This window comes from Phyllostomus discolor, chromosome 9, assembly GCF_004126475.2.
Source record: "Phyllostomus discolor isolate MPI-MPIP mPhyDis1 chromosome 9, mPhyDis1.pri.v3, whole genome shotgun sequence".
Taxonomy (NCBI): Eukaryota; Metazoa; Chordata; class Mammalia; order Chiroptera; family Phyllostomidae; genus Phyllostomus; species Phyllostomus discolor.
Genome location: NC_040911.2, coordinates 92,832,048 through 92,859,749, shown reverse-complemented (window position 1 = coordinate 92,859,749; position 27,702 = coordinate 92,832,048). Strand labels below are relative to the sequence as shown.

Here is a 27,702-nt window from a genome sequence, read left to right as displayed (position 1 = left end):
CCTTGAAATGAGGTTTGTGTCGCGTTTTGTCAGAGCTAATTCTATGAAACCCCCCAAATGCTAGTTTCAAGAGGGATGAACATGCTGTCAAGACATCTGGCAAATCTCTTGTGACTTAAGTGCCTTCCAGGATCTGTCATCCAGTGGCCGCGCTGGTGGGGAAGGAGTCGGCCTGGCCCTCGCTGTTGCTTGTCAGGGGGAAGGGCCGGGCCGTGGTGGGGAGCTGGGGAGGGGGAGAGGGTGCCATGGCACCTCATCTATTTAGGGCTGCTCCTGAGGATACTATCAAGTTTCTATTTTTAGCGACGACCTGAATCATTTCATAGGCTCACTCCTTTTTCACTTGCCTTTAATCTAAGTGGGGCTGGTCACGCAGAGGAAAAAATGGTCTCTATTCAAAATTCCTGCGTAAGGCGCCGTGCTTGGCTCAGTGGGGGGGTGCAAGCGTGCTCAGCCAGGGTCCCCACCTAGCACCATAACTGCGGTGGGGGAGGACACGGGTGTTGGTGAGCGTCACCGTGCAGACTGTACCCAGACAGACGTGGGCTGCGGAGGCCTCTGGCAGGGTTTTTCACTCATCGGTCCCTCCTGTGTCCCCTTTGTGGTCCCTTTCCCTTATCTCTTCTCTTGTTTGTTTAATTCTTCTGCCTTTAAAGGGGCGCACGCTCCCCTTGCCCTTTCAGATGAGAATTCCCATTATCCCATTCACGATGATGAAAGGAAGCCTGGTAGGCGCGTGTTACAAGCTAAAGTGCATCTCAGCCATGAGGATACTTTGTAGATAAGTGCCCACTGGTGTGCACCCGCTGAACCCCACGTCCCACAGCCTGCACCACGTTCGGGAGCCTGCCGGGGGCCAGGGGAGGTGTTAGCAGGGCCTCGAAGGAAGGAGCTAGTTGAGCAAGGGCAGGAGGGCCATGGATATTTCATACATGATTCGGTGCAAATACGTGTGGGTGTCTCCGTGCACGGGGGCTTTGTGGGTGAGTGGCATTAAGAGGTGGTGTTGGCCCCTTGGGACTGTGCTGTGCACCGCTCTTCAGGTCCTTCGCCAAGGAAGCCTCCTGAGGCTGGATTTCTTCACCATCTCGCCCCTTCCCTGCCTGGCCCTGAGGGCATTGCCAGCATGTCAGTGTGACCCTTCTTGGGGTAGTCTACACAGGGGTCTCTGTAAGCTTATGCAGGAGGAGGCAGACAGAGGAGGAAGGCCATCCACTCATCCACCCCTCCACTCATTCATGCGTCCGTCCACGCGGCCTCAGTGCTGGAATGAGAGACGGATGTATGTACATACGGCATGATCAGCAGAAGAGCTGGGCGGCTGGGGGACCACCCAGAGGCCATACATACGTGTAAGCGGCTCTCAACCTGGGCTGCACGTGGGAAACACTGGGGCATTTAAGAAGAGACCGACTCTAGGTCTCACCCAGAGATACTTATTAAATCGGTACGGGTTAAGAACTCGACACCAGGAGCTTTATAACCTCTCCACGTGATGTCAGCTGAGTTTACGAGCCACCGTGTGACCCCTAAGGATCGCTTTTCTTTAAAGAACAGGATAGCTTCCCACAAAGACTTCCAGTGAATGCAGTGCATGGCACGGCGTGGGGAACGGCCCGGGGTGCCCGTCCGGGTCAGCTCTCTGGAAGGGCCCCCCGGAGCGTCAGGCCTGCGGAGCGCCCACAGCGGCCCTCCTGCCTCCTAGAGGGGCTCAGCTTTGGCTTCTCTTCTGCAAGGGAGCTGCTTCCTCTTGAGTCGTCCCTGAGACCCCGACACACTCCCGCATCAGCCTCCCGGGCAGAACGTGGACAGTCTGGGGCCGGTCTCGAGGACGTCCCAGCCTCATCGGGGTCTCCTGCCAGGAACACATAAGCCAAGTGGTGTTCCCTTTCCCTGAGGGGAATCGAAGGCAGGAGAGGAGATTCATGGGGCCATCTGCGGAGGCCGTAAAGGCCTCCGTGCTGCGGAGAGCCGGGCAGGGATGATGCCCTGGGAGATCAATTCCCCTAAAAAATGTTAATGCCTTGGGAGAATGGCTGCATTAAACCTGTTTGTCCTGTAGTGTATGTGGCTTTAATCAGATTGCTCTCCGGATTAAGGTCTAGATGAGGTTCCAGGCAAGATTTTTTAAAGCGTGGTTATTACTTATGTGTGTTTTCCCGCCATGAGGGATGGCGGCAATTTCCCCGAGACCAGCAGCGTGGCTGTGAAGCAGGGCTCGCTTTCACGTTCGCTTCTCCCTTTATTGCGTCTATGCCTGCAAAGGCGAGGCTCAAGCATTTTTCTCCATTTTATGCCACCCCGTCAAGACATAAAGAGGCAGATGGTAGCGCTGGCTTTTATTGCTAAATCAGGAGCTGGGCCCGCCAGGGTGTGCGACTGCACGGCACCATGGTGGACACGCCTGTGTCCTGCCCTAGGGGTGGGTCTGCCTTCCTTTTGGCCCCAGCCAAGCTAATGTCCATCCGGGTCTTGCTGGCCGTCTCCCCATCAGTGATGTCCATCTGAAGCATTGTGCCCAAGTAGTGCCTTCAGACGTATGGCCACTCCTGCAAGACACAGAAGAAACACAGAGAGCGGCCAGATGTTAATTCCTGGGTTTGCTTACCACTGCACAATGAAACACTGGGGTTACCAGGGTTCAAGTGCATCTTTAAGTGCGTTAAAGATGTGTCTCCTTTGAGGGCATCCTTCAAGGAGTCGGGTGCCTCCTTTTATTTTTTTTATCTCCGATAGATTCAGCCGTGCCTTCCAGGGTCTGTCGCCTGGCTGGGAGCTCCCCCTTCAAAGGTGACTCTGAAACTGATCTTGAAGGAAGCTTCCGGCGCTGAGCGTGCGCGCGCACCTGCACACACATTTGATGCGGCCTCTTTGTACTGACTTCTAGGCAAGACTGTTCTCTCTTTAGTTGCAGGGAAGTCTGCTGATAGACCTTCAAAATTCTGGTTATAAATGGAATGAATGTGTGTGATGTATTAGTCATCTGTGATGACATAAAAATGACGCCCAGATGTAGTGGCTTAAACCCATAGTCCCCAGCCTTTTTGGCAACCGGGGACTGGTTTTGTGGGAGACGAATTTTCCATGGGCCAGCGGTGTGGGGGGATGGCTTGGGGATGATTGCAGCTCACCGCCTGCTGTGCGGCCCGGTTCCTAACAGGCCCAGACCGGTACTGGTCTGCAGCCCAGAGGTGGGGACCCCTGGTTTAAACCAACAAGCATGTCTGATCTCGTCGGTGTGGGTTAGGAACCTGGTGCAGCGGGCCTGGAGGCTCTGGCTCGGGGTCTGTCACAGGCTGCTGTCCCCTGGAGGCTAGACCAAGGGGGGATCTGCTCCCAAGGTCACTCATATGGCTGTTGGCCTCAGAGACTTCTCAGTTGTTGGCTGAAGGTAGCATTTTATCGCAAGGTGTGCCTCTCCTTAAGACTGCTCTTAACAGAGCAGAGAGAGAAGGGGCAGGAGGAGGAGAGGAGAGGGGAGAAGGGGGGGCAGGAGGAGGAGAGGAGAGGGGAGGAGGGGGGGCAGAAGAGGAGGGAAGACGGAGTAGGGAGAAGGAAGAGGGAAAGGGAGATGGACAGATAAACCAGGAGAGAGGAGTAGGGGGAGGGAGGGGGGAGGGAGAGAGGCATCTTTTTGTAGCTGCTCTCAGGAGGCACACCATCCCATCACTTTTGCTGTACTCAGCTAGAGGGGAGGCAGGAGGTCTAGCCCGCTCTCAAAGGGTCAGGGGTTCACAAGAGCGTGGCTGCCAGGAGCTCTGAGTTATTGGGGGCCACTGCAGAGACTGGCTGCCCGCAGCAGTCGGGGTCCTTAGAAACATCACCACAGAAGTGATGGTCATTTGTAGATACTCTTCAGGATTTTTGTGTGCGAGAGAGATTGTTGAGTTGATTTAGCTCTTTGAAGTTCTTCAATGATAAAATCCACATATCAGATATGTGTTTAAGTACAGCTTAACGCTTTCCAGATGGACCACGGCTTAATAATGACTCCCTGGCTGACTCTGGGGTCGCACACCCACCTTCTCTGTCAGGCCCAGTGAGGGGACCCGGAGGGCAGCGCCCTGCTGGACACAGGCTGCCGGTCATTCTGAATTTGACCGTCTTCTACCTTTTTAATAGTTTTGAGCATATACTTCCTATTTCCTATCTTTAAGCAACTACCCCCATCCTGACTGAAAACACAATTTTAACAATATTTACTTCTAAAAAATACGTGAAGAGTGCCACTAAAGCTTGCACAACAAAACAGATGTTTTTTCCGCTTCTCTGTGTCATGAAGAAAGCGTGGCTGGAAACAGGCTCCAGCGTGGCTGTGTGTTTGTCAACTCGGCGTCTGAAGGAACGCACTTTTGTCAGGGATCTGAACTGACTTGTGAGCACCGATGAATTTGAGCAGCGTCCAAGGTAAAAAAAGAACATAGCCATGACATCAAAAGCATGATTTATAACTAGAAACATGGATACATTGAACTAGTTAAAACGAAACTTTGCTCCGTGAAAGCTCCGAGGAAGAAACGACAAGCCAGAGAGCGAGGGAAAATACTTGCCAACCACAAACGCAACACAGGACTAGTACCTACAACATATAAAGAATTCATAAAACTCCACAGCAAAAAATTAATTAAAAAAAACAAGCAAACAAATACTAACAATTCAGTTAGAAAATGGGCAAAAGTTGGGAGCAGACGTCTCACGGAGGAAGATACACAGAGGGCGAAGAACCCCGTGGAAAGACGTCCACGATCGTGGGTCGTCCAGGAGTAGAAACCGAAACCGCAGCGGTCGCCACCACATACTTTGTAGAATGACTGAAACAGCGGCGGTGCCAAGTGCCAGCGAAGAGGCAGAGGTGGTGGGTTCATCTCCCACGGGTGGCGGGGACGCATTGATAAGGTGGTGCAGCTGCTCCGGAAGGCAGTTCCAAATTCCACGTGGCCTTGCAACCTCCATCCTGAATGTTCACTCCAGAGCAAGAAGAACTTACCTTCACGCAAAACCCTGCACCATCCTGCCTGTTCCTAGCAGCCGTGTTGGAAAGAGCCGAAAGCTGGAAACAGCCCAGACGCCCTTCAGCAGGTGGGTGGGGAAGCACACCGGGGGACACGGGGACTCGGAATGCCACCCGCAGTGACAGGGGACAGCTGTGGGTGTGCACAGCGGCCGGGCTTTATGTTCAGGGGCAATGCTGAGGGGAAAAGCCAGCCTCCGAAGATGACATACTGTCCTTTTTTAAGTGTTAACATTTTAAAAATGTGCTGAGCCCCTTAAGCATATGCAGGGATGTATGTCAGTTATTTCTCAGTAAAACTGGAACAAATATAAAAGCATTGAAATGGAGACTGGATCGGTGGTTCCCGGGGAATTAAGGCTGGGGGTGGGGGCGTGGGGGTGGGCGTGGTTAAGGAAGAGCAGCAGGAGGGGCCCACGTGGTGTTGGGGGGGTCCCGCGTCCTGACTGCACCGGGGTCAGTGGCCTGGTTGGGATGTTGGGTGAAAGCTTCACGCAAAGCCATCACTGGGGAAGCTGGGTAAAGGAGACCCAGGATCTCTCTGTTACTGCTTACAATTAGTGTAAATTTATAATTATCTCAGAATAAAAGGTTTAATTAAAAAGCGTGAACACTGGTATTTAAAGTGACAAACCGAGTTCTCAACCGCACCTGGTGGGCCATTTCTGTTGGAGCCCTCTGTTACCGCTGGGTTTCCTAGTAACCTCCAGCTACCAGTTCTTGCAGTCCCTCTCTATTTGTCAAAGTATTCACCACTCCAAAGCTTTAAGGAAAATGTCAGATTGGCTGACAGAACAGAATTCTTCTGGCTTTGCTTTGACTCACTCATTCAATGAATATTCGTGAAGCATTTTTATGTGCCCAGGATCAAGGCAAGTGCAGTGGATGAGATGATGAGAAATCTAGAAGTGGTCACTGCCCTCAAAGTGCTTGGAGTCTAGTGGGGAAGACCAGCATAAACAATCGCACTGAATGTAAGTGCTGTGAAGAAGAGTGTCTGGGGACACGGCGGAAGTCAGGGTGGGCTTCCTTGAGGAGGTGCGGTTTGAGCGGCGATATGCAGCGTGAACCAGGTGAAGAGGGAGGAAGAGGAAGCTGTGTGCAAAGGCCCTGAGGTGGAAAGGAACACATTAGGGGTGTTGAAAAAGAAACTCAAGTGTCTGGAGCCTGAGCAGCAAGGGGCAACGGCAGGAGATGAGGCTGAGCGGGTGGCCAGGGACCGCATCGTCCGTGGTGTCTGAGGCCACAGGATGGGACACAGCTGTTACTTTAGGAAGCTCAGTGGGGACACGGGATGGAGAATGGATCTGAAAAAGGTACAAGCGGGTGACTTCAAACTCTCTTTCTGTTAATTGAAATCTCACCTATAATACAGTAAAGTGCCCTGGCTTTAATATATTCCCTTTTTGATTTTCATCATAGTTTGAGATTGCATGGGACTTTTCACCATGCACAATCAGGCAGTCTGTGAATCATGAAAGCTTTCTTACTTGCCTACCACGCCTTATATCTTTTTTTCTTTTTCTTGCCACATTGCGCTGGCTACGGCGCCTGTAGAATTGGGAAGTCAAGGGAAAGCGTTCAGTGTTTTGCCAGGAATTACGATGTTAGACTCATGTTTTAGATGTCTGTCGCCAGACTGAAGAACTTGCCGTGTGCTTCTCGCTTGCCAAGGGTTTTCATCATGAGTAGATACTGACTTTCATCAAACGCTTCCTTGAAATCTCTTGAGACCATTACATGATTTTTATCGCTTAGTCTGTCAACATGATGAGTTTTACTGATTCATTTTCTAAAAGTGAACTGATCTTGTAGCCCTGGAAGAAAGCCAAGTTGGCCATGATCGATGATGCATTTTATATGTCACTGGAGTTGATTTGCTAATATAATGTGCAGGATACTTATGTCTGTGTTTCCGAGAGACAAGGGTCCAAGCATTTCTTTTCCTGTGACGTCTTTGTACGATCTCGGCGTGACAGTAATCCCGGGCTTGTAGAATGAGTTTGGAAGTATCTCTTCTCTTGAATTCTATGGAACAATCTGTGAAAATGCGGTATTTCCTTGAAACATTTTATGTGTGTAAAAACTCAAGCTTATTTCACCTTACATTTTCTAGTAGCATTCTTTCCAAAGGAAAATGTTTTCTCTAAGATAGTGTCCTTTGTGGATTTTTTCAGTAGTCACTGTGTATTTCTTCGGATTCCCTCTGCCTGAAGTACATGAGTAAGACTTTAGAAATAGCTGGGAGAGTACCTGAAACGTGACAACCACTCAATACATTTACTTTCCCCTGTCTGCTTATGTTTCCCACCTGCCACAGAAGCACCTGGCTTCAGGGGCCTGTAGTGAGTACCCCCCTGAAGCCATTCATGCCCTTCTCAGAGTCCAGTGCCCACCTGCCTGGGTCAGAGTTGTGGCCTCGGGGGCTGGGGACAGTGGCCTCTGGCCTCTGAGACCTTGCAGCAGCTTTCTGTGGCTTCAGAGTCCTTTTCCTGAGCAGCTGCTGTTGGCTCCCTAACTCTCTTTCTCGGTGCAGTGCGTCACAGAGCCCAGAGGCAACCCTAGGGAGCTGGGGGCCGGGAGAAGAGGCTCACTTCTCAGTGTCTTTCCAAAGGGGGAGGTCATTCCTTACACCCTTCCCCCAAACTCATCAGGCTCTGGTAGGTGCGCCCCTTGAGCCACTGAACACCCTTTCCCGACACTTCAGAGCAGTCGGGACTTCTAGTCACGTCCAGCCATCCCAGCAGCTTGGAGACTAATTATGCAGTCCCTTCCCTGCAGTAGGGATATGCCAGGAGGGAGATCTGCAAAATAACAATATCTCTAAAGCCCCAGTCCCTTCATTCTCTCTCTCGCTGTGGCTGGTAGCGTAGCAACTGATGAAGCTGCCCGGATGCAGGTCGCCCTGAATTGCCTATTTCTCCCCTCCCTCCCTCCCACCGACCACCCCGCTTTCCCACCATTCTCGCTTCTCTCAGACGTGTTGTTTCGACGGCTGCCATGTCCCCCCGCCACCCCCAGTGCTTGTTGAGTGTGAGTTAACCATCCCAGTGGGAGACTGGCGGCTTCCTCACACAGAACTCCAACACTGATCTCATCACACGTGCTATAGGAGCCCAGGATGCTGAGAGCAGAGATCGCAGGAGGCTGGAGAAGCGGGATTGAGCGGCCCTTTCATGGAGGGGGCGATGAGGTGGGGAAAAGGGAATAACTCACATCTAAACAGGGTCTGTAGAGTTCCAGGCATTTACATTTGGGCTTCACAAGCACCCAGTGAGATACAACCCATTAGCCTGGCTTTATACGTGGGGAAACCGAGGCCTGGGAATTATGGAACTTGCCCGATGCCGCACAATTCAGAGGTTGCAAGCCCAGCTCTGTCTGGCTGACCCAGTGATCATGCACTTTCAAAACACCTCACTGCCCTTTGTAAGTGAAAATGAATACGAAAATGCAAGGGGTGGAGTGCAGAGTGTCGGGCGTGGCATGGAGAAGCCAGTACAGTGTCCTGGGGTGCGGGGCAGGGAAGTGGAAGTGGAAGTGGACACCCACTTACGTGGACTGGGCAAGCACCGTGGGGGTCAAAGAAAGACTGAGGCTCCACAGGCACGTACATGCGGGGACTTGCCCAGCCCACTGAATCCAGGCTTCCACTTAGACTGGTCCCATCTCTCTACTGCTTATATCCTGTCAAGGAGCAAGTCCCGGCCAGTCTTCTAACCCCTCTGACTGTGCCTCTCCAGCCCCATGGTCACTACTGTGGTCCAGACCTCCATCACCTCCCCTCTCAGTAATGACATGACTCCGCCTGCCTCTAGTCTCTCTCCTTCCAGCCCATTCTCCCACCTGCACTCAGAGGAGGTGGCCAAGGAGAACATGTGCCCGTGTCACACTGCTCACAGAGCCTCAGGATGCCCCTCAGGAAGGCTCTGCTGACCTGGTCCCTGGTAACCTCGCCGGTGGCCTTTCTGCTGTTTTTCCCACACTCACCTGTGTTTCGGCAGCACGTGCATTCCGGACTGAGCCGGCGTGTTCTCGTCTCTGCAGGCTCCCCCCTCGCCTTTCCTCGCTTCATGAATTGATTTCCGCAGGAGACCCTCCCCGTCTCCTCCATCTGATCACCTCCTTGTGTTCATCTCCCAGGGCCTCTGTAATGACCCCGAACGGTGGCCCCCACCAGCACACCACACTTTCCTTACAAAGGAGGCAGTCAGAGTTGGAAACCGGTCAGTGAGGCCACACTTCTGGCCCGAGGGGACGATTGGTTCCCATGCCTTTTGCAGTTTCCAGAGGCCACCGCATCTCTCACTCACGGCCCCCTCGTCATGTCCAGGGACCGTAGTGCCACGTGTCTCAGCCCCCCTCTGCCTGCGGTCCTGCTGCCTTCCTCTTGCACATACGAGGGTCCTTGTGATTGCATTGGACCCACGTGGATATTCCAGGACCCTCTTGCCACTCAAGATCACTGATTGTATTTCCCAAATACCTTTTGCCACGCAGAGTTCTGGGGATTAGGACGTGGACATTTTTTGGGGGGTATTGTTCTGTGGACCACACTCCTCTCTGTGTCCACAAGATCCTGTTTCTGCCACAGTCCAGCCTTTTTCATTCTGAAGATCATTAGTTTCTGCATCTGTTTCACTCCCTAGTCTCCTAGGTTCCTCCAGGGTAAAGACATTTACCCACTTTGACTCACTATCCTCAGAACAAAGGATCAGCCCTTGGTGCTAACTCGGTGAACAAAAGACCGTATCTCTCTGGCTGCTATTTACCTGTCCAGAGCATCCAGAGCACAGTCCAGAGCATCACTCAGAATCACAGACTAGAGCAAGACTGCTGGGTACCCAGCGTCACTGTGTCCTAGCTGCATGACCTTGGGCAGGTTACTCAACTTCTGTGCCTTAGTTCCCTCCCATGCAAAACGAAGATCATTCAATATCTTTGTGTATCAGTCAGGGTCTAGGAAGGAAGCCCTCAAACTGTATGAGGTATTTCAAGCCAAGAGCTTTTGTTGAAGGGAATTATACAAATGTTGGCAGGTTGCCAGGGCGGACACGGAACACTAAAGTAGCAGGCATCACGGGAAGCATCTACTACACCTGGGGCCAGGGTAATGCAAGGGGAGGGGGCGTCTGGAGGAGGGGCCTGTAGGGCTGATGTTGGGCCTCTGCAGCAGGAGACCCCGCATCTGTAAGAGGGCCTGGCCTGGCTTCTGTTGTCAGTACCTCTGGAAGACGCTGAGCGAAGGGTCCTTCGAGGACCAGGAGAAGTTAGAGCCTGGAGTGTAGCCATCTCTGTTGCTGGAGTGATGCTGAAAGGACTGAGAAGCAGGAAGAGAGCATCTTCTTCCCCAGCTTCTTCAGCTTCCAGTCTCCATGTAGAGCCCCGCCCCCTTCCACTGGCAGACTGAACCGAAGCTGGCAGAGGGAGTACAGAAGTGCCAGCCCAGAGTCATATTGAACCCAGAGGACCTGAAGGAAATAACTAGTACGCTCCTTTAGTTTCCGTGTCTGTAAAATGGAAGCTGTAATAGCATGAGATGAGTAAATGAGTTCATGTCTGTAGATCCTGGAGTAGAGCCAGGCACATGGCTAGCCCTTGCCCCGTGGGGTACTGACAGCTCTCCCCGTCACGTGGGTGCACAGACTTGGATGTCTCTGTGCTCGGGGATCCAAATCGGCTAAGTCATGGGCTCCTTCTACCCAGTTCTTTGTAGCCAGGCTGCTGGGCCCAGGTGGGGCCAGGGGGGCCAGGGGCCCCGGCCGTGGGCCTGTGCTATTCTGGAACAAGAAGCTTTTGCATGGCCTCTGATTCCAAAGGTTTAGAATCCTGGCTCTCCAAGGCCCCTCTCTGGGGGAGGTAGGCTCTCGACCCAGATTTTCTTAGGACTCTTGATTAGCCCACAAGGAAAGGAAGGCTCTCCTAGAGAGATCACTCTGCTCTTAATTCTGTGAAGTGGCCCAAGCACTGAGTGATCTTGAAAATGTCAGGGTGCAGGGGGATGAAGAGGAATCAGGAGCCGACAAGAGTGTTGCAGATCATCCAGTGGCGCTTGGGTGTCAGGGAATGATGCATTTTTACATGACGTCAGTGGTGCAATGTGACTGCTCTAAGTAGACTGAGGCTGAAAGGTATTTCAAAGCACTTAAATGCATTTGCTCGTGACAGAGCTGGCAGGACTCCACACTGACACTGCTGTGGCCCCTCATTGTCCTGACACAGGAAGGGGATGCCTCTAATGGGATCTCTGTGTCTCTCTGTGCGGGCCCAGCCAGGTCTCCCACTGACTGCTGTGTGCCCCAACGGCTGCTGGTTGGACGGAAGGATGAAGGTAACAGTAGCCAGCATGGTGCTCTTGTTATGGGCAGGGGTCTTCTAAGGGTATTGAGCTGAATACCTCATTTAATCTTCATTGCCGCCCCCATTTACAGATGAGACAACTTTCCCTGGTTTGCATGTCTTAGTTCGGCTTACTCTGAAACAGACCCTGAGACGAGGGTTTGCAAGGACTTTACTGGGAAGTTGAAGGGACCTCTGGTAGAGATAAGAGTGCAATAATGAACTGGCAGCCCTGGGGGTAACTGGTGAACAGTCCCCTAGAAAGCCTCCCAAAGACTGAGTAAACCAAGCCCATTGCCTCACCGCCAGCCAGGAACACTGAGTATATAGCCCCCAACTCTCACCCCTCATTGGGAAAGAATTGTTGCTGGGAGCGGGAGCTCCCTGGCATGACTAGTCTGCCCTACGGTGGGGCCATCACACTCTGGTGGGAACAGAAAGCCACCAGGCAGGTGTGTAGGTGTTGGGGGTAGGAAGTCATCAGTGCATAGAGATATTAACCACTGAAGTGACAAGCGGCCTCTGGGTTAGGTCAGGGGAGTATGGGCTGGTGGCACCGGCATCTGCAGCACGTGGCTAAAAGGTGGCTAAGCTGGAATTACATTTGAGCTTGAACTACCACTGTTCTTTGCACAAGAGAGATTGAAATATGGTGAGGAGGGTAGAGGAACAGACACCATGCTGCAGAGTGAAATTGCCTAGCATCCTAAGAACTAGCAACATTTATGCCAGAAAAGAGGAGAATACAAGAGGTCCCAGCCTGTGTCCTCCAGGGTGCAAGGACCACCACAGGGGGGAGGGGAAGCCTCCTGGAGTGTTGTGACTTCACTGCCAAAGCCCCCCGTGCTGGGATCTGGGGCCACAGGCAAAAATGGCTTGGTGGCACCCTTGGGACAAACCCACCATCAGGTGACCCATATAAGGTGCAAGTTCTGTGATGAATGTGAGCCCACGGAGCTCTCCACTACAGAGGACGCTGTCAGGTGCCTGGTCCAGGTCCCCTTTCCCAGGCCGGTGCACCCATCCCCTTGATGCCATGAGTGGTGGCTACTGAAGGCTCCTCAGAGCGTCCCCTTGTACTGAGCTGAATACTGTTTCCCCCCCAAATGCACTTTCTTCCTGGAACCTCAGATTGTGGCTGTATTCGGAAACAGGCAGGGTCTCTGCACATGTAGTTTATGTGAAAGTGGGATGTGGGGCACTGATCCAGTGTGATGGAGCCCCCCCGAGAAGAGGGAGATTCGAACAAAGAGACACGGACATGCAGGGGAGAAGGCCTCATGCAGACAGAGGCAGAGACCGGAGTGATGCACCTGTAGGCCGAGAAAGACGAAGGGCTCCCCATGAGCACCCGGAGCCGGAAGAGGCGAGGGAGGATTCTTCCCTGAGCCTTTGGAGGGAGCCTGTCGCAGACGACACCTTGGTTTCGGATTTCTTGCCTCTAAAACTGTAAGATAGCAACTTTTGGTTGCTCTAAGCCACCCAGTCCATGGTGCTTAGCTGCAGAAGTCCTGTGCACATCCAGCTAATGACACAGGGGTACAAACAGCCGGCCCTTTCACCCCAATGGGGGACCAGGAGGTGGTTCATCTGGGGATCCAGACCACCAGTGGGAACAGCCTGACCCTGGTCTACAGCCAAAACTACCCCCCTGTTTGGCTTCTTCACCTTCCCCTGTCCCATGTCCTTCTAAGAACCCTTCTTCAGTCATCACTTGCACAGAATCCTTGCCTCGTGTTCTGTGTCTTGGGACCCTGGGCTAAGACGCTCACAGAGCACAGAGGTACCGCCTTGAGGTGAGGGCACCCAGAGGAGAGCTGGCTCTTGGGGTACAAGGAAAGGAGAGTCCCCCGGAGGAGGAGGAGGAGAAGGATCTGGCACAGAGAACAGCAGGCACACCTGCACTGTTTGTGCATCACTTCTGTGTCAAGTTGTGGGTGAAGAACACTTAGTGGCCAGGGACCTGCAGAGGTGGAGAGTGTAGCATCCAGCACACTCGAGAACCAATATCGGAGACTTTCAGGGGTTCAAAGATGTTATTTTATTGGCCAAGTTTAACCTGCGCAGGGGCGAACTCTCAAAGTGTCCAGCGACACAGTGCCCACAAGGAGCTGCAAACGAGAGCTGCCCCGAGCGCATACAACTACGTTCTTATATAGGGGCGGGCAAGCAAGCGTTATACAGAAGCAGACGTGGCAGTTAGCAATTCGCTTACAGAGACCGCGCGCGGGAATTTCAAACCAAGCATTTTTGCATAAGGCGGGAAGGCAGGCTGTTTGTTCATTAACCTAGTAATCTCCTGGCTCTAGCTAGCTAGTTTTCTATTTTCTCATTAAAAACTACAAAGCATTGCTTATCTAGCCTACCCAGGGGAGAGCGTCTGCTAGACACAGGATGTTTGCTTAACTGCACTTTGTCTCTTTTATCATTTCCTTTTAGCTACAATGTGGTTCTTGTCTATTAGAGGAAATTTAGTTCTTAATTTCCTTATTCCCAACAGAGAGAGGCCAGCCCTCGGGGGGCGTGGTGACACCCTGGTGGACAGCAGGTGGAGGGAGACCTCTGGTCTATATTCAAATTACTCCCTCACTACTAAAACCCTTCACCAATTGTGTGGACCTCAGCGAGTGAGCCCCTTATCCTTGGAGGTCTTCTGGCTGAGTCACAGCTACAAGTTGGGGGTCCCAGCACTGGGCAGGTGGAGCTCAGTGACCTCCCTCTGTCTGTCTCACGTGTGGTTCTACGGCTGCCGACTGTTGTCACTGCTGCGGGGTTAACATACCTGCTATCCGATCTGGCTCCTCCTACTGACCAAGACCACTCCTCTGCGACCTTGGACGGGTCACTTGGCCTTCCTCCACTGTGGGAACACTGTTAGCGCGAGACAGTGTGAGCTCGTGATTACCAGCCCTGCCCTGGAATCTTCCTAAATCCAACCCTTGTTCTGTCTTTTAGTAGCCTTCTAATTGTGAGCCATCAGCTTCTTTAAGCTTCTGGGTTTTTAAATTAACGTAGGAAATGAGACTGATAATAGCACCTGCCTGGAAGAGTTTGCCAGGATTAAATCAGCTCATGCCCGCGGGGCCCTTAGGTCAGCCGCTGGCTCTCCGCTAATCCTCGGCGATGCCTCGCACTTCGCTTCTGCCGTTGCCACAGACCGTGGAGCTGAAATACAAGCAGTTTTCACGTCAATGCCTGCAGCAGGGCGGCGGGCAGCGCCGTGCTGAGGAAAGAGTGCAGACTTTGAGGATAACCCGGGTCTGAGCCTGTCTGCAGACTGGCAAGGTGAGATTAGGCAGGTTACCCGGAACCTTGGTGTCCTCGTCTGTGAAATGGGAGTAATCCTGTCTGCTTTGTCGGGGTCACTGGGGGGAGGAAAATGAGGACACAGGTATAGAATTGCTATAAAATATTAGTGGCCATGAAGAGAGGCCTATTGGGAAGTCACGTGTCCCCTCGTGGTGGAGGCCTTGGAGCAGCCAGGACCTCTCTGTCCTTGTTAGGGAGCCATGGTGGGGTACCACTGGGCACAGGACACAGGTGCGGTTCATGGTTCCTGCTGCCTGGTACCAGGGCATGGGCAGATGGGACGGCAAATCGGCCATTAAACACTCCTAGTGGCTGAGGCCGTAGAACGCCGACAGAGGGCCCACCCAGTTGCAAAAGCTCAAAATACAGGCAAACTTTCTTTATGTGAGATGCTGCCTTTCTAACAAACAAGCGATGTGGGGGTTTTGGAGAACATCTGTAGGAAAACAAAGAAGAGGAGGAAGGAGAAAAAGAAAACAACATCCGTGTACTCACAACTCGAAGGAAAGCATCGACATTTTGGTGTACTCATGGCCAGGTGTTTTCAGAAGTAGAAGCAGGTAGGATTTTTGTCATTTATTTTAGTTTAATTAACATTGAACTTCTGTACCTAGGAAGAGTCTCATCTGAGGGAAAGACTATCCCACAGAACGATTTTGTGTCTATTTTCAGAAGGATGGCCATAGCAAGGGTGAAGCATTCATAATGAAACTGCTTGTTATGTAGTATATTCTAAATCCCACTGGGAAGAGGGGCGTGAAGTTCTCTCTGTTTTTACAGTTTGGGTTATGGCTCCAGTTCCATCTGGCAGGAGGTGATGCTTCTCGTCTAGACCCTCACCTGAGAACGGAGGGCCCAGGGGTAGTAACCTGCCCATTGGACCGATCCATTTAACGTCTTGATCCCTCCATCCTAGGCAGAGGTCAGAGTTCGGAGCCATGCCAGGGTGGACTGGAGTAGGAGTAGATCTTCACGTGATTTTTCCGTAAAGGAAGGGCAAGTAGACAGAAAGTTTTCTACATCTTTCAGAATCTAAAAGTGTTTCACTGGCATTGTAAATGCACCACAACTTCTCGGCTGTAAAACTCAGGGGACCTGAAACATCCTCTTAAAACCTGGTGTGAGGGCTGCACCCCTGTGCTCAGGAGGTCAGACCCCAGGGAAGCAAGCTGCCTTGGCCCCAGCCCTGGATCCTTGAACTCCTACTCGTTTGACACTGGGCAGGTTGCTTAATCCACATCTCTCTCTTATTTTCAAAAGCCATGCGACTCAGAACGGCATCTAGCCCTGGAGTTGCTGTGAAGGTGAAATGAGATGATACTTAAGGCATAAGGAGAGTGACAGGTGCACACAGGTTGCCGTGTTCATCAGCGGCCACTGTCGTCTGTGGTGCCGCTGCAGGTGCCCTCCTCGCCCTCCCGCTCCCATCCCGGGTTCCAGGTTGCAACAAGCACGAAGCCTGGGAACTGGTTTCTCAGTCTCTTTGTTTTGATGGAGAGCTGTTTTGGTCTGGATTCTCGGGGGACGTTTCCTCCGGGCTTGTATTTCAAAATATTGCCAGTGTGTGCTTAAGTGGGAGTCCCGTCATTGATTCTGTCTGGAACTCACTGTGCTCTTTGTAGTCAAGCGACTCAGGGCTTCATTTGTTTCAAAGACGTTTTTCAGCTGTGTCTTTGACTGCCGTTCTGTTCCAGTTGTTGGAGAGCTCCTCCCCGAACACTTCCAGTTCTTAGCGCGGATGTCCACTTACTATTCTCCGTAACATTCTCCTTCTTGCTTTTGTTCGTTTCTTTATTGCCACCCCAACATCTTATTTGGGGAAAACTTTTCAAGTATTTTTTCTACCCATTTCAATAAAACATCAAGTATTTATTGAACATGAACCGTGTGCTAGGCTAGGTCACTGAGACTAATTCTGGTAGGTACCTGCTGGTCGATGGGATGCTTTGCAGCCAGCCCTCCGTGTCCACAGGTTTCGTGTGGGTGGATTCAACCAACCAGTCAACTAACCGAAAATGAAAGTTACATTGTTGCTGACATGGATTATGTGGTTATACGTGTACAGAATATGTACAGGCTTTTCCTCTTGTCATTATTGTCTGAGCAACAGAGGATAGCATAGCATTCACATCGTATTAGATATTGTAAATAATCTAGAGATTATTTAAAGTATACGGGAGGGTGTGCAGAGGTTATATGAAAATACTACAGCATTTTACCTGAGGGACTTGAACATCCACAGACCTTGGTGTCCATGTGGGTCCTGGAGTCAGTCCCTCATGGATACCGAGGGACGAGTGTATCTACTTATCATACCCTCCGCTCAGGGACCTCGTGGGCCCACACTGGAGATGAAAGGGAAGGGGGGGTCTACGGCCGATAACGCCCATCAGGGTAGAGTCAGTGAGCATGTCCACACAGAATCCCCGTGGTCTCTGGCGGAAGTGATGTAGACACTGGCCTGCAGTGCCCGAGTCATTATGGATGAAATGAGACATTCACACGGACTACCGAGTCTGATGGAGCAAAAGGGACAGCATGGCTTTTCTCTCAAGGGGAGCAAAAGCTGCATCCTCTGCCATGACAGGCCTTTACTGAGTTTCTCTGCCCATTACATGAATGGTCCTCATTTACTATGCACAGGTTGGCTTCAGGTGGTTACCTTTTACAGAAAACAAAGGAGCCAATGCTGCTAATCACATCACAGAAGAGGGATATTTATTTGCAAATAAAAAGGCAAAAGTGCTTTTTAGCAAAAAGCAAGACTCAAAGCAGCCTAGGCACATTGCAGGCCTGATTCCCCACGGGAGAACCTATCCGTGGCCGTGGGTCCTGTGCATCTCCCAGTGGGAGCTGGGCCCATGTCATGCAGAACGGTCTCCTACACAGAACATTTAGATACCTTTCACATTCGAGTTATGAAACAACCTTTCACTCTAAAGATGAAAAACCTGAGAACCACGAAAGCGGAGAGCTCCGTCCAGGGCCACCCATCCGAGCTGGCCTGTGCTGAGGCCAGGGCTCGCGGTGAGCTCAGACCCTGGTCCCCGGGCAGTTTCCTTTCTGCCTTTTGATCCTCGGTTCATAATTTTATGAAGCGGGGCTGCATGCCAATCAGTAGGCTATCTGTCTAATCAGCATGATGCTTTTGAACTCCTACTCTGTGCTGAGTCCTCACACAACTGAGTAGTCAGGAAGCGGAATTGGAGCGGGGCCGGGGGAGGGTAGAGTTCGATTAAAAGTGGAGGGACAGAAATTGCAGTTGGGAGAAATGGCATGTGCAGAAACCCAGTGGGGAAATGATAAAATATGTGTGGGCATGTGTGTATATTGGTGGGTGGGGGCGGGGGCCTTCCTGCAGACCCCTGCGGGTCAGTCAACAGCCGTGCAGTTAGAAAGGTGATCAGGCAGGGTGAGGAGGCTGGTGGACAGTGTGGGAGGCCAGGGTGCATCCACCTTAAACACGGCAAGGCTCATTTCTCATCTTCGTCACATTCAGGTTTTCTCAGAAGGTTTGATTTCTGTCTGGAGCGGACAGTGCAACGGGCCCCCGGCCTGTTCTCCAGCTATTTGAAGCACTTTTGCTCTCTGTCGGAATTTCCGGGGAGTCAAACTGTTACAAGAGCTCACAGCAGGGAAAAGAGAGACAGAATTGGTCTGCAGATTGCTGCCCCAGGACGAGGCAGACTCACATTAAGGGGTCATCTCCCCACCTCCGTGCTGAAGGGGCGCCTTGGCAGGTCAGGGGTGTTGCCCCAGGCCTCGTGGATGGCTCCCGGAGTCGTGTCCCCAAAGGGCTTTGACGGTGAGCTGGAGGGGGCCAGTGACATCTCCCAACACGCGTCTCAGTGCCCTGGAGGCCGGACTTCCTCCCTCTTCTTGATCTGGTTCCAAATTTCGTGAGCAGAGGGTGCCATCAAATGTCAAACAGTCATTCCCGGCTTTGCGTGGTTCAGAGATATGGTAGAGAATGAAAGGCTCATTCCCCCAAATATTCTGCGGTTCAGCTCCCAGTGAGGGGTAGTGGCATCTTTCCCACCTGCTGGGCCATGGATTAGCCACATTTTTCTGTGTTTCCTTTCTTTCGTCTTTTTTTAGGTGTCATTTCCACACAGCAAAATGCTGCTATTTTAAGTACAGGGCTTGAAGAGTCTTACACAACTCCAGTCAAGCTCCAGAAATGTTAACCTCCCAGAAACTTTTCTCACGCCCCCTTCCAGGCAGTCACCCACCAGAGGTAACACTTTTCTGATTATTAGTAGTATTTGATCACTCAAATCAATACATAGTGGATTCCAGTCCCCCAGAGAGTTCTGTGATGCCTTAACTTGGTCAGTACCTGCTCCCGTAAGTAACTGTGATTCTGACTCTTATTGCCGTAGATCAGCTTTGCTTTTTCTTGAATCTTGCACATGAATGCAGTCATCCAACATTCTTCTTTTTACACACTAGAATTTTCTTTTGATCTCCATCCATGTTGTGTATCAGCAGTTTGTCCGTTTTCCTTGATGTGTAATATTCTGTCTTGTGGCTGTGCATCAGCTGGCTGATTCATAAGTATCCCCCTAGGCCTGGCTTGTTCTCAGATTTGCTTATCTTCCACAGCTTCTGAATCAGCTTAGTTTTCTCCTTACACCTCTGCCTCTCCATCCTTGAGTGAAAGCTACCATTTGAGCTCCTGGCAACCAGTACTGTGTGTGTTTTGTTCGCTGCTGTATCCTCAGTGCCTAGGACAGAATGCGACATGCAGCAGGCACTCCGTGGTTGCATAATGAAGGAATGAACACATGTTCAGACACGTAGTTTAATTTGTCTTCTATCCTGGCCTTGTGGGTACTTTCCCAAGCAAACCAGAGCTGCAGAATTCTCAGGATGATGCCTTTGCCCACAGACTTATGTGAATTCCCAGGTCTGCACATCATACTCAGGCTCCCTTGAGAAGAGCCTTCCTAACCTCTAGACCAGATTCGGTCCCGTTACAGGCCTCCTGTCTGTCTCTGTCACCCCCATCGTGACCCTCATTGCACTTGATTGTCATTGCTGCTCTGATTGGCCTCCTTACCTCTGATTCCACGGGCACGCACAGCCCGTATTTCTTTTCACCACTAAATGCTGCACTCCACACTCTGGCACGTGAGAAGCACAGGGTACGTACTAGAAAGGATAATTTTCACAGGGAGTTTCTCTCAGCTAGACTGTGCCTCTCAAGACCCCAGCCATCAGACAAAGTCCGTTATGAAGAGAGAGGTGGATTTGGAAACGTGACCACTGCTAAGGCTGGAAGTTGGTGCCCTCCCCTGCCCCCCTACTTCATGTTTGTCTGTTGAGGTTCTAACCAACCTGCCCACCCCCCATCCATGTGATTGTATCAGGAGGTGGTGCCTTTGGAAGGTGATTAGGTATAGATGCAGCCGTGGGGGTGTGTGGAACCCCCATGGTGGGATGAATGCCCTTGTAAGAAGAGGAAGAGACTGGAGAGCTCCTTCTTTCCTCCGTAGGAGGACACAGCAAGGAGCCAGCACCTTGATCTTGAACTTCCCAGCCTCCAGAACTGTGAGAACTGTCTGTTGTTTAGTCCACCCAGTCTGTGGAGTTTTGTACTGTCAACCCACACTTCTAAGACCTCCTCCGTGGAGGATTTCTACTTAGGTTACAGCGTTTCGTGGGCAGGCCCTTGTCTCTACCCTTTACACATTTCAGCCCCAATACTAAATCTATGAGTATGTTTGGTGGGTCAGGGTCACGGGAAGCTAGACATTGACTTGGAGTTGTCCTGAGGAAACCCTTATATGTTCCTTTTCACCCAAACGTTTGGGAGCCTGGGAGCCTGGAAGCACTAGAGCTGTGACCTCTTCATCAAGTTCCATCCGCTTACTTGATTGTACTCCCAACCTCGAGCCCCTGCAGTGAAGGGTGGCCTCCAGAGAGGAGTCAGCTACTATGGGCGTGTGGCCTGTCTCCTTTATTTTCAACATGGACTCTTCAGGGCTTCAGAAGGGCCCGTGGATTCCTGAAACGCTGCACAGAGCTCCAGGTACTGCGCTTATGTGTGTTCCTGGGAAGAGAGTCTGGAGTTTCTTACCAGATTTTCATAAGGACCCACGCACCCCCTAAAGTTCAACACTACTGGTATCGAGTTCCTTCAGTGATCCTTCTAGTCCATTCCTGAAATACCTCAAGTACAACAGTAGAGAGTGTAGGCAGGAATGCTCTCCGAGTCCTGAGTTCTAATGCCCTACCCCTGCCCTGCCTTCTCCCGGCTTCACGGGTCATGAGCTCTCCCTGGGCCTCAGTTTCCTTTATGCTGACCCTGGTGGTTGCATTCGATGGCTGCAGAGGTTCCTTGCACTCTCTGGTTGGACAGTCACCGCAGACAGAGAGGAGATCACAACGGTCTCCTCCTGACCCACATCAACACAGTCTCTGTGCATTTCGTAAAAAGGTGGTGCCTACAAAAAAAAAATCAGTGCATCTTATCCCAGCTTCTGCCCCTTTGAGCCACTAGCACATGTGACTTCTAAAGAATGCCAAGGATAATCAATGGATTACTACAAAATAAAGAAAAGACAAATCAATAACCTGATGGCTCTTGGCGTCAAGTACAAACAACACTGATGTTTTCTTTGACATATTCTGGAGGAGTCAGAGGGAGAGTTGGCTGCATCGCTCGTCTGCACTGGGACATATGAACCAGTAAGTCGTCTGAGATGGAGACATTCATACACTCGTGGGAACGTTTGTAACTCTACTCGCACCAACCATCGGAAATACACGAAAAGAGACTCAACATTTGGAAAAATTAATACTTTATTTTCTTCCTGGTGGTCAGCAATTTACTGCTAGTGCTTGAAATAGGAGAGCAAAAACCATGGTGGAAAGTCGATGGAAGAAAGTTTAAGGTGGCCCCTTGCTCCAGCCCCAAAGCATTGAAGTCGGCTGCTCATAATTCTGTCCAGGGCCAGTCTGTGAATAATTAGATTAAGGAATCGGGCAGGGTCATCACGGAGCTACAGATATCACCCTGGGGGCCTCATTGGAGACTGATGGGAACTCTGGAGAGTTGATGGTGGTGATCAAAGGCTCCGTAGATTTAAAATGCACAGAGGATGAGCCCAGAAATAATCTGCCTGCCGACTTAACTTCTCTACCTGGAACAAATTATCCAAAAATCAATTTGCAAACACCTTTGAGATAACAAGGCCTTGAGAAATAACCTCCATGGCTTTGTAAAGAAGAGCATCTAGCCTGACTAATCTGTTTAATTTCCTTCCCTGCCCAAATGGCAGGCTGTAATAGAGGCAATCTGAAGCCGTCCCTGAAGATTTGCTCTGAGTCACACTGAGACAATATTGTCCACCTCTGTTTCAGAGCAATTATTCCATCTGCGGAGAATCTTTGTTGCCAGGTAATTCATTAGAAAGAAAACACCAAAGGAGCTGAATGAGTTTTATCCATCCAGAAGCTCTCACCTGAGTTCCAAACTGAAACTCATACCTGCCTCAGCCCCCTGAATAATGCAGAGGTTCCCCAAAAGCTCTGGAACACACCTGCATTGTACTCCATCCCCAATATCTTTCCCAGCCTCCACTTCCTAATTCTGCCCACAGCATCACTAAGTCGCTCGTACCCCTTGACAGATAATCCCACTCCTGGAAGTGGGTCCTAAGAAAATATGAGACAAGCAGGACGGAGTCATTTGCACAAAGATGTCCATGGCAACGCTCTTTACCATAGCAAAACGTGGACCAACTCATGGGCGCATCAGCTGGGGAATAGTTTTTGTGATTAACCGATGGATTATCGTGTAGCTATTAAAGACAGTGATAAGATCTATGTAGTATACAAGCAAAGCCCTTAGAATACAGTAAGTGAAGGAAAGACGGATGTGCACTATATCTCTGTGCACCTGGAACCCCCTGGAAAAAGTTGGCATGTGCGAATAGGAACTGGAATGGAACGTGGAGAAATAAAAAGGCTGTTATGCTGGGTCATAGGGAAAGGAACCTATTTCCTCTTGCTGCTCACTCTCTCTATTGTCATTCCCCTGCTCTGTTTTGCAACAAATAGAAAATACATCCACTTCGGTTTTCACAAAATGGGCATCACGAGGTAAGTAGCCTCCCGAGGGGGGAGAGCTGGTCTCAGGAGGCGTGCAGTTCTGGGGTCTGTCCTGCCTGATCCCGTGATCTCAGGTGGGTGACCTGGTCACCTGAGTTCTCAGGGTTTTTTTTTCCATCAAAATAGAGGTGGCAATGTCCCAAGAACTACACAAAGTAATACATGTGAGATTTCATGGGAAAAAGTACAAAACACGGGTGGACTTCTGCAGCTTTGCCAGTCAGAGGCAACCACAAATGCTTATTGAAAGCCTGGTTGATCTAGCTGAAGATGGAGAACTTAAGGGAGAGGGGTGGCAACAGATAACAAATGCAATATAACTTGGCATGACTTGACCCTTGACCCCCACTGGGAATGCTGTGGCCAGTGACACTGCCCCTGCAGGAGGAACCTGCTACAATTGAGGAAGAAGCAGAATTCTTCCTGGTGCCATCATCCTTGGGCTACTTAGGCTCCAATCACTCTTCAGGAGAACTACTAACAACCTACGGGTTCCTATAAAGGACGTGTTTGTGAACCTCAGATTCCCCTGGCGTTTGAGCCAAACTGCATTCCAGTAAAGTCCAGGTTCTCATTTGAGGACTGAAAGCAGAATAGTGGCCCAGACAGCTTTGCTGGGCTCTGGATGAACCATTTTCTCGCAATTGCCTTCTCTCATCCCTGTCTCTAAGTGAGAGAGATCTGGTAGGTGTTAAATATAGTCACTGAAGAAATACTGATTCGGGTACTTAAGGTGCAAAATCGTGGAAGTTACAGTAGGACCTGAATGGGGTTAAAAAGGGGTCTGGGCTGTTTTTTTCTGGCTGTCTCTGGAATCCTGTCCCTTTTCCTCACGTGCTTGGATTCTATTCTGCAAACCACGTGAGCCTCACATTCGTTTCTGATTGTGTCTTTCAGAGCCTCCCACGCCCATTGCGCCCCCAGAGCTGCTGGCTGTCGGGGCCACGTACCTGTGGATCAAGCCCAACGCCAACTCCATCATCGGGGATGGCCCCATCATCCTGAAGGAGGTGGAATACCGCACCACCACCGGCACCTGGGCTGAGACCCACATAGTGGACTCTCCCAACTATAAGCTGTGGCACCTGGACCCCGACGTGGAGTATGAGATCCGGGTTCTGCTTACACGGCCGGGAGAGGGGGGCACAGGGCCACCGGGGCCTCCACTCACCACCAGGACCAAGTGCGCAGGTAAGAGCCTCCTCCCTGACTTCATTAGCAGAGGCTGGGCTGTCGCCGTGCGCAGTCCTCCTCTTGGCTTTCTGTGGCCATCGTTCCTCAGCTTCCTTGGTGTGAGTGTGTGTCCCGTTGTGCAGGAAAGCCGTCGGGACACTGGTCCCGGCCTGAGGGGACCCGCTGGCTTTGCTGGCATCTCTGCAGGCCGCCTTGCTCTGACTGTGTGCTCTGACTATGTGCTCTGACTGTGTGCTCTGAAGGTCTCACTGGGACTCGATCTCTGAGTGCTTCTGGTTCCTGTGGTGTATCTAAGGTTTCTGGTTCTTGCTGTGTCCCTGAGGACCCCTGCGTTGGGCCTAGGTCCCTTATGAGTTTTTGGTTTTCACAGTTTCCCTGAGGGTTCCTGGTTGCAGTTCTGTCTTTGAGGGGCACCTGGCTCCGAAAGTGTCTCTCAGGGGATTCTGGAGCTGCTTAGTCACAAGAGCCTCCTGGGTCCATGTCGCCTAGGGGCTCCCGGCTCCTGCCTAGGAGTCTGGGTTGGGACTGACCCTCCAAGGGTCCTGTGGATTGTCTGTCCCTACAAGCTCCTGGCTCAGGGGTCCCTGGGCATCCGTGGCTCCAGAGCTTTCTCTGGGGTTCCTGCATGCTGCTGAAGAGTGTCCTGGCTGGGACTGGCACTGTGCAGGCTCTGTGGATCCAGCTCTATCCCCGCGGGCTCTGGGCCTCCCTGGAGTTTCTCACTGAGGCCGTTGGCTGAGAGCGTGTCCCTAAATGTATCCCTGAGATGTTTCAGCTCTGAATGCAACTCAAGAAATCAGAAGAACTCGATGTTCTTTTTTGTTTTCATATCATGTGGTGTATATTACCTCATGTTTCCCCTCTCCGTAGCCTTTCAGTATGACTATTTTGATCTCATATACACATGAGTGAATGGAGACTCATTATTTTTACACGTTTTGCCCAAAGTCATGGCGTTGGCCAGTGGCACAGTTGGAACTCGCACCTGACGCGAATGCCCTTGCCCGTTGGCCCCACTGGCAGGAGCAGGCAGGGAGGTGTGTGCGCCCCCGTGAGGTGTGTGCAGCTGGGGGTGCTTCACTGGGGGGTCAGGGAAGCCGTGGCATGGGCTGCGGGGTCCAAGGGAAAAGGGTGGGGACAGAAAGACCCATCAGCACAGTGACCACCATGGAACAAAAAGCCAACTAAAATACAGCCAGTTCCACTGTGGTGCGACAAACGTGTTCCTAAGAATCACTGCACTCGGGAGAGTTACGCAGTGAAACCCCAGGGCTCGTGAGGCGCAACACTTGTGCTCCATCAGGGACACGTAAAAAAAAAGAGAGAGACAAACCTAGTAAAAATGGCGGCACGGTTTTGCACGGGAGTGCCCGAATGTGCATAAAACGGCAATACCTAGGGCGTGTTACCTTACAACGTGCTGACGCTTGCTCTTGCTCGTGGACGTGGGCGTCAGAGAGGTCGCAGCCTGGGAGGTGCTGTGAAGCAGGGGAGGAGGGCCGTCTGACAGTGAGGGAAGTCACGACCCCGGGTGTGGATGGGTGCGGCTCGTAACCTGGGCGGAGCACGGAGGAGTAGGTGGCTGCTGGAGGTGGGCGCTCCTCCGTGTGTCCTCCTCTGTGGCTCAGTCCAGCGGGGCGCAGCTTTCTGCCTCACTCGTGCAGAATCACACTGCACATGCGCAGTTTGTGTTATGCCCCAAGCCCGTCCTAATATGCTGATCGGATGGAACACACTCACGTCATCAGGACAAGGGTTCTAGAGAAGGCGACAGCAGCCTTTCTAAAGTGTCGCAGTGCTGCGTCTTGGCACCATGTGACCCCCAGTCGGTATTTCCATTGCCCGGGAATATATGCCTTTGAAAGTTACTGAACTGCCATGATGAAGGGAGATGCTGTTTTCTTGATTATTTTGAAAAACGGGGCCTTTGGTGAAATTCCTCATTGAAACCTGATTATGAAACGTATCACTTCAAAAGGACATAAGATGGGTCATTAATTCAGGTACTACCTTATCTCAGCTGTGCAATTCAATATCCATCCAGAAAGATAATTGATTCGATCCTGCCGATGAGACTTTTCCTCTTTCCATGGGGTAAATCTAAGAGTTTCCAGGGCTTTGGAGCTTTATGAATGCCATCCAAAGGACTGTAGCAGCCCCCATGGATGTACTGCTGATGATCCCGTAATGTATTTTGAAATTCAATCACAAGATGATCATCTCAATAAAAATTTACGATCTATTGAAAATTGTCGCCGTGACCGTGTAATGGATTTTACATGTTGAAAACACAATTGGCTGACTGGCAGTATGAAAATTATGAGTTGAAATGCTGTTTGTGGTTTTATATTTAAGAAAATGTTGATGTTTAAGTTTTGACTAAAATCTTCAATAACCCACATTTTATAAAACGTATCATCTAGAAGATTATCTTCTTTCCCACATTGCCGCTGATAGCAGAATGTTCTTTGCCTCGTGATGAACTTTTTAAGAGGATTCCAAGGGTGATACTCATTTGTGGATGTTGTTGATGGGGGTTGGTAGTCTCAGCCCTCCCACCCTTTCCCTATCCATTATTAATCACACCGAAAATGTACTCATTATTTTACAAAACAGAAAATGAGAGAGCGTGGAGTGTGCAAGGTTTAATTTCTGCCCGGAGGAATTTACAGGCTGGGTTGAGATTCCCACAAAACAGCATAAAGGGTAAAACATGAACATAAAGCCTGGTATTAAAATACCAAACTTCATAGGAGAACACGGTTGGTGTGGAAGGAGCAATGCTCATGGAATGATCTGGAGCAGTGGTCCTCAAACTGTGGCCCCCGCACCCATGCACCAGCACCCCTGGGAACTCATTAGAAATGCAGGTTCTCAGGCCCCACCCCAGACTGAATGATCCTGAAGTTCTTGGGTTGGGACCCATAGGTCTATGCTTTAAGGATCCCCCCAAGGGATGCCGATGCACATCCACATCCAACAACCACTGACCTGCCAACACACCACCCTGGGAACGCCCAGTATACTGTTTGGCCCTTGAGGCAATTCTGAGAGGTAGATGGGAGGAAACTGAGGCTCAGAATCACCAAACCAACATTACAGAGCTGAGCTTCTTGGCCTAAGGAACTCCCCAGTGCGTGAACTGATGGAGTTTCCTCTGCAGTGGCCACTTGAGTGTGGGATTGGGAGTGTGTAACTATGGAGGCCAGGTGAAAATGAATGGCTGCCATGCGCTGCAACAACAGTCCTTTTCACCAAACACCTACTGAACCAATCACTTCCGCATGCCAGACTCTGTGCTGGGCTCTGGTGGCAGAGGCTGGCCTGGTAAGGTCATGCTAAAAGCAGGCAGAGGCTCACAGCAAAAAGCTACAAGTTCAGGTATAGGCCAGGAAGACACCAGAGGGCCAGGTCTGCAAGGGCAGGTCTGACAGGTCACCATCAGGGCACTGGCAAGGTCCAACCCTTAAGTGAGAGACCATCAATAAGACGTTGGCGGCACCCAAACCACGAGTGTAGAGCTCAGAGTAGGACTTGTAGCCAGGTAAGTCTGAACCTGGACAGACTGTCGGGTAGGACTCTGGGAATGTGGGGATGGGAGAGGAGAGCCAAAGATGAGGCTCCCAGGCTTCTGGTTGGGATGACTGAGAGACAAAGGGTGGAGCCCTGTCCCTAGGGGGGGAAGCACAAAAGACGGCCTCGGGCCAAGGGAGCGCATCTAGGTTTGCACC

The 27,702-nt window shown here is 51.2% G+C and overlaps 1 protein-coding gene across 11 annotated transcripts in view; it reads left to right on the top strand.

Moving 5' to 3' along the window:
• Positions 1-27,702, top strand: part of PTPRT (protein tyrosine phosphatase receptor type T) — a 944,823-nt gene that overhangs the window by 416,403 nt on the left and 500,718 nt on the right. For all 11 annotated transcript variants that reach the window (XM_036009848.1, XM_036009845.1, XM_036009847.1 and 8 more), the window contains exon 7: positions 23,675-23,968. In XM_036009848.1, coding sequence (XP_035865741.1) covers positions 23,675-23,968 — 294 coding nt within the window. The remainder of the gene's footprint in view (positions 1-23,674; positions 23,969-27,702) is intronic.